Below are 14,075 nucleotides of genomic sequence, written 5' to 3'. Positions count from 1 at the left end.
CCCAGAGACCAAGGGGCAGGCCTGGGAAGCCTTCCCGTTCACATGCCCTCCCCAAACCTGAAACTCCTATATGGTTAAGGATCTATTCCCCGGCATTTACAAAACATCCCACGCAAAGGCCAGTCAAGAGGCTCTTCTGTGATCAGAGATGTATAAAGTTTCTAGTGATATAAAAAAGTGCTCAGAGAAAATGAATCCAATGTGCCAGGGCTTGTCACAGGAACGTCAGTCCCTGGAGATTTTCCTGATGCCCTTTAGTGGGGCCATCATTCTGACACTGCTACTGGTGTGTCAGGAGCGCCAGAGCCTGAACATGCTGCATAGGCCCCGTTACAGAATCAGAGTGAACCAGGTGTTCCTTGTTATAGGGAACTAAAATGTATAGACACCCTAATTTTTAAAAAAAGTTTATTCTTAATTCTGAAAAGGAATCCCCAATCTTTTAAAAGGACTTTTACGAATGGGCACTTAGCATAAGGTGGAACACTCTGGACCTTCCAACACTTGTCAATCTGCATCAAGTGAGGCCACTGCAGCTCTCACCTAATGACCAGGCTCAGTTACAATCAGGGCCGAGTTCTTAGTGCTGGGCCCCTGCTTCAAATTCAATGTACTCTGAAGCTTGTCCCAAACCCACAGGTCTACTTCAGGAGATAGCGATGACAAGGGCAGCCTTAAGAAAAACAGGACTAATAAGGCAGGTTAACAAGCGTGGAGATGACAGGGGCTGCCCAGCAAAGCACCTTCGTTCTTCCAAATGGAGAAAAGATGTTCCCGGGCACTGCTGGGTGTCAAGTACCCTCGTTTTCCCATCTGAGCTTCCTCAATTCCTACAGCAGAAGAGGGGAAATCAGAGCACTGTGAGTCAATACCAAGTCCTCCTTCAGTAATCGGATTTATCAATGTTTTTGGTAACCAGGGATTGAACTCAGGGGTGCTTATCCACTGAGCCTTATCCCCAGCCTTTATTTTATTTTTTGAGACATGGTCTCACCAAGTTGCTTAGAGTCTTTCTAAGTTGCTGAGGCTGGCTTTGAACTTGGATTCTCTTGCTTCAGCCTCCCAACTACTGAGATTACAGGTATTCACCATCATGCCTGGCTGATTTTATCAATTCTTTGTCTTTATTCTGTAAAGCCTGCAACTTGACCACAAGTCAATCTTTAGGACAGGATATTCTCAGCCCTGGACTTCCCCCTTACTCTAATCTAAAGTAATGAAAACAATGTAGCTATCTTATAAAACCTGAAAAATGAGCAAAAGAAAACAACATCTACTCTCCTATCAAATTCACAACCATTATTTTTTGGGCGGAGTGGGTGTTGCTGGGAATGGAACCCAGGGCCTGTGTACACTAGTAAGCGCTCTACCGCTGAGCTACACCCCAGCCCTACCATTTTTATATGTTCTTTTCCAGCCCTCTGGTTTATATAAGAGCTCGATTAGCTGACTGACAAGGATAACTAAGCAGTGTCATTTTCTAGTGTCAAAACTATCAAACTTTTCTGAGATATATTCACTGAAATTGAGATTGCTCCACCTGATTGATCTTTGTGGAATAATCAGGGCAGGAACCATGCCTTGCCTGTGCTCCTAAGCCCTGACACAGCGTCTGGCTCACAGAAGATGTTAAAGAGCCACTGGTTTAAGCACGTTGCACCCCGAAGGTACCTATACTGGAAACTCTACTCTTAGTCAGGTGCAATGGCCGCGCCTGCAATGCCAGTGATTCATTCTAGAGGCTGAGGCAGGGAGGATCACAAGTTTAAGACCAGCGAGGGCAACTTAGCAAGATCCTGTCTCAAAATAAAATAAAATAGAAAAAGAACCAGGAGTAAAGTGCCCCTGGGTTCAATTCACCAGTACTACAACAAAAAGGGTGGGGGGAGGAGAAACACCCCATCCTCTTGCCTTTTTCTATACTTTTAGATCTTAGTTTCAGCAGCAGCTTGGGAGGCTGAGACAGGAGGATTGTGAGTTCAAAGCCAGCCTCAGCAACAGCGAGGTGCTAAGCTACTCAGTGAGACCCTGTCTCTAAATAAAATACAAAACAGGACTGGGGATGCGGCTCAGTGGTTGAGTGTCCCCCACCCCCAAGCTCAATCCCCAGTACCAAAATAAATAAATAAATAAACAAACAAATAGATAAATAAATAAATAAATTTTAGTTTCATTCTATCTCTATTTCTGTCATTACTTTCTTTATAATCTGCAGAGGGTGTGTCATCAGAAGCTTTCAGAGAAATCTGTGGTTTGGACAACAATAAATGTATCATAATTTATTTAACTAGTCTCTATTAACGGGCCATAAGTCGCGTCCTACTTTCCACTATTTAAACGTCGCTGTGGGTATTTTAATTTCTTAGGATAAAGTCATATAGAACTGCTGGGTCAAGGAGTTTGCACACTTGTTTTGACACCCATGAAACAAAACATTTCAATAGTGAGTGCAAGTGAAGGAAGCACAGGCACAGGAAGAGGAGCAGCTCTGACCTCCGGGAAAGCCACAGCCTTGGAAAGCTGAGCGTGCCGTGGGAAAATGGAGCCCATTCCCTTCAGAATAGCTCTGTGCTCCTTCTGGAAGTGAGCATCTGACTCTGCCCCCTGGACAGGCCAGAGGGCACAGGAAGCCTGGTGGAATCTCCCCAGCTCTGCCCAGTCGTCTCTCCATGGCTGTGCAGGCCACCCTGAGGCAGACTATGTGTCCAGCCACAAGAGGTCACCTCCTCACACAGGCTCCTCACAAAGCACTCCCACCACCTGCGACAGTGCCGTCTGCCCAGCTGGACCTCAGAGAGCCTCCTGAGGGCTTCCTTTGCCTGCAACAGATGCTAAATGGGAAATGTCTGGAGGTCAGATAATCTGGGAAAGCACAGGTCTCAATGGGTGGGGCTTCTTGGGTGCCAGAGTCCTTATTAAGTGCTATTACGCTCAAGGATTTGGGGGCGCAGAGTGCTTCAAGCGCGGAGGGCACTCCATACAGCTCAGCGGTCTGGCGGGAACAGGCCTCACTTAGTGGCTTCCTGTGGTCTACAGAATATGACCAGGCCATGGAAAAATACCAAATTGCTCCCTGAGCCACTGGTCACCTGCAGCCTCCTCCAAGAGCAGAGGCCACATGGCCTAGTGTCCATCTTGGAGCTGTGTCCCCCTTGGACCCCACAGTCCTGGGCATGATGCTGAGTGTCCAATAAGCAAATCTCTGTTAAACACAGCGATCTAACCCCAGAGCTGAGAGACTACTGCTTCACATTCCCAGGGCAGGGACCTCTGGCCGCACCACCCCTGCTCAGGGTGGCAGTGAAAGAAGACTTCAGAAGTCTCATACAGCTGAAAGCACCGGAGACTAGTGCTAGAAATCGGCCCCCAAAACAGCCATCTTCCAGAATTCTGATCATCTCTGTTCTCGACCTATTAGCACTTTCTAAAGCATCCTAAGGGCCACAGCAGCAAATCCCTACTGGTTTTAAGAACAAGCTGTCTTATGGGCTATTTATGGGTAAGCGAAGGAAAACCCACTCTTGTGCTGCTGTTACCCACTAATCTAAGTTGGCTTTCTAAATGCAATGTGGTATCTGGACTGGTCCTCGAACATAAAAATGCCAATACTGAAAAAATTGGAGAACTTCAAATAAATCCTGTAATTCATTCAATAGTATTGTGACAAATGCACACGGTGACCTGAAACATTAGGGCAAACTGAATAAAGAGTACACAGGGACTCTATTTACCATGTTTTCTACTCCTCTGTAAGTCTCGAATGATTTTAAGTAAAAAGGCTATTACAAAATAACAGGCAGATTTGTTATTTACTGCCTGCCTTGCCAGAATCTTCACTGTGAAAGACAAAACTCACATGTCCAGAAGAACCATGTCCCTGCCCGCTCCACATAGAGCCCTGGGAAAGGCACAGAGCATTTGCTGTGGACCTCTGTTCATGTGACTCCCTCTACCTGGGCCAGAGGTTTGTCATGGTCACTCCACGGAGCTGGAATCAAAGCTCCAAGAAGCAGCCATCGCTGAGTCGCTCATAGCACACAGCAGAGCCGACTGCAGTCACAGATGTGCTTTCCTGCCCTGGCATGTTAGTCTTGACTAGAAACAGACACCCACAGCACATACACTGAGTGACACGCACTAGTCTCAGCACTCCCAGGAATACTTTATGTAACCCTCACCATTTCAGAATAAATTAAGAAAAATATGAAGCCTACCACTACAGAAACAGAAGAGTGAACACCCTCGGTCAGTCCTAGTTAGTTCTCAACTACCCAAGGGCAGAGCAGAGCTAGGAGATTGCCCACAGGGTCCTGGTGAGCAGCCACATCAGCCTCTTTGGAGAACTTCAAATAAAGCCTGTAATTCACTCAATAGTATTGAACCAAACTGCACTTTTTGTTAAATGCTTATAGTTGTTAAAATTATTTGCCCACATTTTACTCCAAAATAAACCTACATTTGTTTTATACTAAAATGTTTCAACATATTTGCAAGGCATATTCTGATATTTCTTATTCAAAAATCTTTCAGAAAAATAAGCACCGAGGCCAGAGGCACTGTGGGGCACTGACCCACTGGGTTTCTTGGGTGAGAGGCCTGGACGCCATTCCTCTGCTGGCCCTACAAACACATGGCAGAGGAGCATGCAGCAACAGGACCAGGTACTCCCAAGGTGTGGAACACACGATGGCCACACAGGAGTAAAATTGTCAAGGAGCCCCCTCCAGACCCCAGCAGCTTACCCAGGGGCTCGGCATCCGTCTGGCCAGACTTCCTGTGCACCACAGCTGGATATGTGATTGTCAGCTTGCTGTTGTGCTCCTTTCGAACAACTGACCGCCCAGTCCTGTGGGTAAGGACATAGTGGTGAAGGAAACACTGCCCCACAAGACACCCGGGAGTGCGGCGAGAGACCAGCCAGCACCTTTTATCCTAGGGAAGGGAAGGCAGGTGCCCAATACTCACTTGCAGTGGGGACATCGCTTAGCAGACATGTGTGCCTTCCAGAAGTAAGCAATGAGTTTGCTTCTGCTCTCACACACATTTTTCACCTGTCACAAAAAAACAGAGGACTTGGAGTGCCATTTTCATCTCATGGTTTCCATCATTTTTAACCACAGGAAATCACCCTTACTTTCTTAGATGAAAATCTCCCAAAGCTGCTGGGGGGCAGGGGTAGCTCCATGGTAAAGCATTTGTCTAGCATGAGCCAGGCCCTGGGTTCAATCCCCAGTACCACAAAAAGTACTCAACAAATGCCAGTTACTCTAATTTTTAAACCAAAGCTTTCTGGATGCAGCTGCTGTTTGTGCTGCTTACACCTCAGGTAGCCCTGGGCTCTGAGGAAGGCACATCCACATGGTTGTGTGCCCAGTGCAAACAGGCCCCAGGAGCTTTGCAACCTACACATGGGCCCTGCCCCAGACCAGTTAAATCAGAACCTCTGGTGGGAGGACTGTGCACAAGATGAACCAGGTCTCAAGATCAGTACTGCAGTCAACTGTCTACCCTATTCGTTCATTCAGTGACTAAATGGATGCTTATACAGTGCTGTGGAGAGAAGGAAACAGCTCATATTCTCAGAGTGGGTGCTGGCGGACACTATACCTGAATGACCTATGTCACCCCCTATCTTTGGTCCTGCAGCAGGCAGTAAAGATGGGAAAATGGGCATCTAGGGCCAATTACATAACTTGCAAGGTCATAGGCCTCCAAAGAGTTAGAGCTGGAATTTAAATCCAGACCTACTTTGGGTAGCCAATATTTGCAAATGAAAGTACAGAGGGAACCATGGTAATAACACCAAGAACCCAGTGTCATAGGAAGAGACACAGTGACAACTCACATGTGCACCCTGAGTCCCCAGGAGGTTGTTCTGCAGAACCTTGGTTGTGTACTGTTCTAACTCTTCCTGAATTTCAAAGGCAGAAGGATCAGCATTTTCTTCCAGAAACTGAAAACAAAAAGAAAAACTGTATTATCAGAGCAAAGAAAGCATATGTCTGACGTGCAGCTCCACCAGGCGCGCTCTGCCAGGGAGAAGAGCGAGCCTGGAAGAAGAGCAGCACATGATGCCACACTGCACCTCAGAGCAGGGAGGCGCTGTGACATCCCAGAACACCTGCTTCCAGCACTGATGCGTTGGCTCCACAGAGCAAATCAGCATAAACCACGACTGCAAAGGACCAAAACGGATATGATGGCTTTATAATCTTAACCCTCTGAGGTCCTGACAGGACAAACTGAAGGGAAAACAGAAACCTGGCAAGGTCACAGAGAACATGGGCGTGGCTGAGCACTCTGCCTCCAAGGAAGATATGGACATAGATGTCCACAAGGCTCCCTGGTGCTGTGATATGACAGCACTTGGCACATTTTCCAATTAGCAAATTCTGACACCCTCAAAAAGTGTAAGAGACAGCAATCAAAGCCTAGAGCCAATGCCAGGACAGAAATCTACAGGACATCGGCCGCGACACACAGTAAGAAAGGACCCAAGGGCCACCTCCTTAGGATCCCCAGCCCTCACACTCAGGTAGTCTAGGGAGCCTTAAGCTCTGAGCCTGAACTAGAACAGTACAGGTTGGCAGTGCGGCCAAACACATGGCAGAAGCAACCAGACGCCTCCCTGGAGGAAAGCAGCTGCATCCCAGGCCTCGAACTCTTTCCTGACAGATCTCTAAATACATCCAAAGTCCCTGCAGAAGGACAGGGAAGAAGAGGGGGTTTCTGGATGTGGGCAATATCTTCATTTTGTAAACAATCACATTTTTATGTGCATATTTTTAAAAAGAATTTCAAAGACAGTAGATACCTCAAGTAATTTAGTGCATATAAATTTAAAACTTTAGATGAGATGAACAAATCCCTAGAAAAATGCTACTTAGAGTAAGTTTTAAGTAGAATAAAGGTTTAAGAACCACCCCCCTTTTTAGCTCTGTTCCCCTGGAAATGTGGCTAAATGTAGAAATGTAACTTGTGTTACTAGGCAATACTGCTGAGGGCAAAAATGACTCCAACTGGTTGGGACTGCATCTGGACTAGAAAGATGATGACCTAGAACAACATCCCCTAGCCTCCCTGACTAGGCATGTCCTGGGGGTGGGGGGTCCCTGGCAGCTCAGCCCACAGAACTCTAAAGACACTGCTTCCTCTTGGGGCATGGAGTTTCTAGGTCAGGTGGGGTCTTGTTTTGCTACTCTACAGTCAAGTGGAGATGACTGTCAGGACATTGCCAAGGAGAAATGCCCAGCACCATCTTGCTGACACACGGTGTGTCCAATCTTCCACAAACTCTCCCAGAGCATTTTAAGGCTGAGGAAAATCTACATTTCCAAATTCAAAAGGCCAATATGTGAAAGCAAATTGACAAACCAATCTCACTCATGATTATTAATGCAAAAATCATTAAGAAATTATTAGGAAATCCAATCCAGTAATATATATAAAAAGAAATACATCAAGAACAAGTTGAGTTTATGCCAGGAATCCTAAGTCACCATTAGAAAGTAATTAAGTAATTTCACCATGTCACTTAGTTAAAAGAATAAGGAAGCAGTTGGAGATACTATTGCCCATTTTCCTATAGAAATGGAATGGAGAAGTTGACTGTGGAAGTGTAACAGTGTCTACTTTATGCTTTGAATGTAGCCCCTGCTGCTCTGCCACTGCAACTGACTTTTTAATGTATGTCAACTCCAACAGAGAGCACAGGGAATGTAGCCTTTGAGCCACCTCTTTAAAAGCCCTATGTTCCCACTAATGGGCAGAATCACATCCTTTGGGACAGAAGCCCCCTGTGTTTCTTCTTTCCTAGCAAAGTAATAAACCTTCTTTTCCTTTTTCTCAAAAATAAATAAATAAATAAATAAAATAAAAAAATTAAAAAAAAAAAACACCAAAGCAAAAAAACTTGCAAATCAGTAAATTGAAATTAATAAAACACTACCACCTAATCCTCAGATACCATTCAAGTTTTGTCAGTTCATGCAATAGCATCCTTTTATAGCAAAAAGCATCCTGTTCTGGGCTGGTTTGTGGCTCAGTGACAGAGCACTTCCCTCACACATGTGAGGCATGTGAGGCACTGGGTTTGATCCTCAGTACCACATGAAAATAAACACACAAACAAAGATATTGTGTCCACGCATAACTAAAAAAAAATTAAAGAAAAAAAAAAGCATTCCGTTCTGAGCCACCTGTTATACTCCTTGTCACGTCTGGAATCTCTCCCTCTCAATAGCTCCTCAGTCTCTGAAGGCACTGAGGCTTCTGCACATTACAGGCAAGGTCCGTGACTGTACTTCAATTCAGGTACAGGATATATCCTCAGGGTCAAGGTCAGCCGGGCCATCTTGGCAGAACACCCAGAAGCACCATCCTTCTCCCTGCATGAGGGAGTGCTGACCTCCCCTACTGTGGAGCCCCTACTCCCCAGCCTCTGCTGTTACTGAAGATGATGGCGTGGTGCTTGAGTGTGTGAGGGCCCAGGACTTGCACTTTAGACACTCACTCTTCCACTTACACCAGTGAGAACTCATGGGTTCCTATTCCATTCCATGTGTTGAAATCATTTACTATTGTCACTTATTTTTATGTTAGAATTGTCCCAGATTCAGCTAATGTGTGCCTTTGTGTTCTCCGATGTGTTCCCCTTACTCTCTGAGCACGATCATGCTCTCTGGCACTTGCCGTCCCAGCCTCAGGATGGCCATCTCTTCAGAGGCCCTGTCAGCAGGGCATGGTCTCATGCTACATATGTGTGTGCGACCACACTCCAGACCTCTGAGGGGCAAACCACATAGCACCGGCAAGCACACGCACGCACACACACGTCTGATCTCCACACTGCAGGACAGACTCTAGCTTCCTGCTCTCCCTGACAGGGGAAATACAGCTGGCACTGTCCTTCACTTCCGATTGATTTGATCAACCCCTTTCCATGCACATGACCCTCTCCCATGGCTGCCACCACCCTCTTCTGTGTGGAACCCCCACATCCATGCCAATCCAACCCCTTAGCCGGCCTCTTCCTTACCCTCTTTGGGGTCACCACACAGGTACCTTTTCACTGACCTGGCCTTATATCACATGCTGACCCTTTATTCCAAATGAACATCCCTCACCCTGTCTGAGCACTGGCATTCCTTGCAGGGCTGCCCACACATGCAGGGACCCCTTCTAGCTCTGTAGGCCAATGCTTCTGCTAGATGCCCCCAGAGTGCTTTCCTCTCCTGCTGGAGGGCACACTTCCACCCTGGGCCCTGCCTCTGTGGAGGCCACTTTGTTCTGCCCTCCTAGAGTCTTCAGGACTTCAGTACTCAAGAGGAGTGCGAAGGAAAGGCCAGCGCCTTCTCTTTGTGAGAACAAACAAGATAAGGACGTCCACTACCTCTTCAACCTGGTAACACAAACAGCCACCAGAGCAAGGTATACCAGAGAAACAAAGCAGATTTTGCAGGTGATGTGACTGTGCTTAAAATCTGAAAGCAGCTACAGGAAAAGTATTAAAGTTGATAAAACAGTTCTGAAAGGTTTCTTCAAATGAAAATTAATAGTATTTTGGTATTCTAACACAGAAAATGAAATTTTTAATAAGGTTTTTAAAATAGCACCAGAAAGCCTACACTAAATGCTAATTATGAAAGGAAAAAAACACTCTTTGCAGCACAGAGACCCTGGGATCCCCACCTTATCCCGAAATAGCCACACAGCACAAGCATCAGTGGAATAACTTGACACCATGCATCCCCCAAAACAACACAATACAAACTCTCCCCGGTCCTGGTGATTGCACTCTTACCAGAAGCCAATCTAAGGAGGAATAATCTGACAAATCAGAGTGTTAGAAACGCTGTGGGACAGCTGCCCCAGAATCTCCAAAAAAATTCACCATCACGAAAAAGAATTTCCTACATTAGAATGTTCTACAGCCCAAAGGGCTGTAATAATCAAAAGGCCTGGGTCCCTCCAGGATCCTGGGTCCCGGCAGGAGATGGCTGGCTCATGGACAGACCCGGGTCCGGGCAGGAGATGGCTCACTATACCGCCTCTCCCTGCTATCCGCATCAACACTACTCTGACCACTGTAGAGCCTCGGTTCTTATGCCCAGCTCCTGCAACCTAGTTATAAAGATCACATATTCTGGGGACTAGCAGGGTGGCAATTAAGGACACCATACAAACATCTCAGTTCCCACCACCTGGCTTTCTGCATTCCCATGGCCACCACTTTCCATGTACCCTGCTCAGAATTCGCTCCAGCTCATAGACTGCTTGTAGGGCCCCAACTTCCAGAACTCTCAGCTGGCAGACCAAGAGGTGAACCACAGCCCGAGGACAAGTCAGCATGTGGCAGTTTAAACAGGAGCCTCGGAGGAGCAGGTAGAGTTTCTGAAAAGAGAGGATAAAAAGATACAAGACATTAAAAAGAGACAAGTGCTCACAGGATTCCCAGGGCACTCACAAGATTCCGCTCCCTTAAGAATGCCACAGCAGCCTAGATATGTAGAAAGGCCTTTCTGATCCTAATTAAATGTTCTCCTCTCTTTTTTTAAGGTTTCATTTTAATCCATTAAAATTTGAAATTTACTTACTAAGATGAATAGCCTGAGGTTGGGAATTACTTTAACTCAACTACTTAGGAGAAACAACTTTTCTTAACAGATTAACAGACAAATCACATCCATGTACGCCACCACCTCAGCTTAAAAAACACTCCTGGAGGTTGGGTTAGCTTAAACACGCAGGAGCAGGGCCCTAGACAGTAGCTCCATTTTCATCTAACTCCTGGGCTTCCTGGGGCTTTGCTTCTCCTGCCACTGAACAAGACCCTACGGACTCAAAGGCCTTTCCACCCAAGTTCCCTGTTACTAGGAGGAGCCACGCAGGTTTTTGAAAGGCACAAAGGCCCTGTAACAAAAGTTGCAGAGGGTAAATCTGAACATTTTCCCCCTAAGTGAATAGAATCATGCTGTGGTTCTTCTCAATTGGAATCAAGCTGAAATTTCAGTTAGGGCTATAGGTAAAATGAAGCTAGAGACTAAGCACCACTAATCCAAAAATCCCAATACGAAACCAGAAGGGGAAAATTCCATATCTGACCTCATGTGACAGGTCACAGTTAAAACACAGGCATTTTAGAAACACTTCATGAAATTGTCTTTAGGCTGTACATATAAGGTGCATGTAAAACATGAATGAACTTCATGTTTAGACTTGGAGGCCATCCCCAAGAGGTCTCAACACGTATGTGCAAATGTTCCAAAATCTGAGAGTAAAATCCACAGCACTTTTGGTCCCAAGAATTTCATAAAAAGGACCCCGATCTGTGTTGCATTTTGCTACTCAAGGTACTCCCTTTCTTTCTAGAGAACACTTGAACTCACAGTATAGGAATGCAACCTCCTCCCACACACCCTGCTGGGGAGACGTGGCCCTCACAATCCCATCAGCACACAATCCCAAGACCCATGCGCCCTGGGCAGCACATACATCAAAGAGGAGCGGGTTGTACACTGTGAGTGGCAGTTCGATGTGGCCTAGGTGTCCGGAGCAGTTATTGAAATCTTGCACACAGGTGGAGCACACCTCTTTGGAATCTGCAGGGCCCAGAGCTAAGTCATACAGGCCATTTGCTGATGGGTTCCCCAAGCTGTCCAGGTACCGAGGGTTTGTGATGGATTTAACACTTAATTTCCTAAGGAGATAAAAGAAATCAAGAAAAACTCAGGTCACCAAGTGCTGAGCATAGCTCCTCTAGCCATTCAATCACACACTCAACAAGCACCTACTGGATGTTTACCATGGGCCAGATGTAGGTTTGGGTGCTGGGTAACAGACAAGAATGCCTGCTTGTAGGCCTTCCATTCTAATGGGGGGAGGAGACAGAAAATGCTGGAGAAAATAACGCAAGGGAGGGAAGACAAACAACGCAGGGGTAGGCCAGTGGCCAGAAAAGCCCACGCCAGAGAGATACCTGGGAAAACGCCTGAAATAGATGAGGGAGCAAATGCGGTCACTGAGCAGAGAGGGCCTTATAGAAACAGCAGGAAAGTGCAGACATTCTGAAGTGGGTGCATGGTGGGATAGGAGGCCAGGGTACCTGGAAGAGAGGTGAGGTCAAGGACCAGAAGAGTAGAACGACCCTTCCAGGTAATTTTAAGGACTTGACATTTACTCTGATAGAAATCTGCTAAAATATAACATGACATGATTAGAATTTCTAGGCTAGCACATTATTATCATTGATACCTGTAGCTCAGGAGTTTACCTTTTTATTCAACCAGATTTAAGGATAAAAAATGAAGAAGACTGAGATGGAAAGCTACAGAGCAAAACGTTGGTTGCCAAAAAGTAGAGGGAGAGGGGCATGAGGAGCGATTGTATAACAACTGTATTAGCTTTACATTCAACTCCAAATCCAAACATGTCTATGATCTTAGCAATGAATATAAATTTGCTCATGCTCTTCTCTGAAAACTCCACAATTATCTTTTGAAGAATTCAAGCAACCTAAAACATTTTTGCTTTTGGATGAAACTGTACTAGAATTTCTGGGTGAGCATATGTTACTGACTGGACTGGTAGCTCAGGAGTTCATCCATGCATTCAACCAGACTGGAGGATAAAAGAAAGGAAGGAGACATACAGAAAATTCAAGGATAGAGAAAAGAACCGAATATAAATATGCATGGAAAGTAGGCAGGACACACAGAAAGATCTCAGAAAACAAGGACACTAAACCAAGATCTTAGGCTTGGTGGGGACAGAGTGAAGTGAGTCCCTCTGGCTAAAAGGATGTTGCATGCAGAGGAAACAGCTTGAAGATGCTGAAATATGACAGCAGTTTCTGCAGTATCCAAGAGGTCCAGGAGGGCGAGAAAAGGGTCATGCCATAGCTAAAAATCAGCACTGGCCTAATCATAGGAGTCTAAGTGGGCTATGCTAAGAAAGTAACTTTTATCTCAGGGCAACAGAAAACCTTTGGAGAGTTTTAAGGCTAACACTCTGAAAAAATAATTCTGACTGTAATGTGAAGGGATTGGATAGGCAACAGGGTGAAGAGGAGAAGGTGGGAGAAAAAGAATTCAAATTCCTTAGGAAAGAATTCCTAATTTCTTAGTTTAGGAAAGGATCTAGTCTAAGGCAAAGGCAATGGGGGTGAAAAGAAGGATGACAAATATGCAGGTCACACACTGCAAGAGTTCAGTAAGTAAACTACACGTCAGGACAGAGGTATCACCATTTTGGAGATGCAGGTTTCCCTCAGCTGGAGGTGGGGAATGAATGTTAATTTTTTTGATGTATGAGTTTAAGATCTCTGTGAAATTCAAATATTTATTCAGAAGCAGCTGAGTAAATGGGAAATCAGGTGACTAATCAGGAAGATGTTTGCGCTGGAGATTTAAATTTGAGTCCCAGTAGTGAAAATGTTGATACTGTATGGGGGGCAATATTTACAAAAAAATAAAAGTGACCAGAGAAGGACCTCCGGGGACGCCAACATTCATTCCCCAGTGAGTGGTTGGCGCCGGACGAGCGCACGTGGACGCCAGGAAGCGTCAGTGGGCGGACAAGTTCACCACGAAGCAGGGACAGCAAAGGTACTTCTCATGAAAGTTAAAGGAGAACGTGTTCAGAGTATAGTCGCGAGTTGAAATGCTACGGTCCCGACCCGGCGGCCAGGCGGGACACGCGGCGGGGTGCTGGCAAGGCGTGATGGCCGGAGCCAGCCCCGCAGGGTGCCCTGACAGGGAACGGAGCCGACGCGAAGCCCACCGGCCGCCCGCCCGCCTACCTGAGCTCCTCGGCCGAATACATCCCGAAGGAAACGCCCTGCAGCCGCCGCCAGGGCGTGTGCCTGGAGCCCGACATCCTTGCCAGCGCGACGCCCGGGGTACCTCAATAGACTCCCTCCTAGCCTCCGGTCCGCAGCCACGCTGCGGTTCTTATTGCGCATGCGCGGACGCGGCCTCCGGAGCCTGCGCGGACGACATCACTCCCGCTGCGGGGGGGACAGGCAGAATGGCTTCGGATTCCGACTCCCATTTTTACCTTGAAAACAGCCAAAAAGA

At 46.4% G+C, this 14,075-nt stretch overlaps 1 protein-coding gene across 2 annotated transcripts in view; it reads right to left on the bottom strand.

Annotated features, from left to right (window-relative positions):
* Positions 1-13,922, bottom strand: part of Polr1a (RNA polymerase I subunit A) — a 58,354-nt gene extending 44,432 nt beyond the window's left edge. The window contains exons 1-8 of one of the 2 annotated variants that reach the window (XM_076833634.2): positions 13,799-13,922; positions 11,978-12,103; positions 11,494-11,698; positions 10,243-10,392; positions 5,846-5,953; positions 4,966-5,051; positions 4,743-4,846; positions 744-830 (exon numbers count right to left, since the gene is read on the bottom strand). In XM_076833634.2, the coding sequence (XP_076689749.2) occupies positions 744-830; positions 4,743-4,846; positions 4,966-5,051; positions 5,846-5,953; positions 10,243-10,392; positions 11,494-11,698; positions 11,978-12,103; positions 13,799-13,875 (943 nt within the window). In that variant the 5' untranslated portion in view covers positions 13,876-13,922. The remainder of the gene's footprint in view (positions 1-743; positions 831-4,742; positions 4,847-4,965; positions 5,052-5,845; positions 5,954-10,242; positions 10,393-11,493; positions 11,699-11,977; positions 12,104-13,798) is intronic. The other variant, XM_076833635.2, reaches the window with a different exon arrangement.
* Between the last annotated feature and the right edge of the window lie 153 nt (positions 13,923-14,075).

The sequence above is a fragment of the Callospermophilus lateralis genome, chromosome 14 (assembly GCF_048772815.1).
Source record: "Callospermophilus lateralis isolate mCalLat2 chromosome 14, mCalLat2.hap1, whole genome shotgun sequence".
Lineage (NCBI taxonomy): Eukaryota > Metazoa > Chordata > Mammalia > Rodentia > Sciuridae > Callospermophilus > Callospermophilus lateralis.
This window is presented reverse-complemented; position numbering and strand designations above follow the sequence as displayed.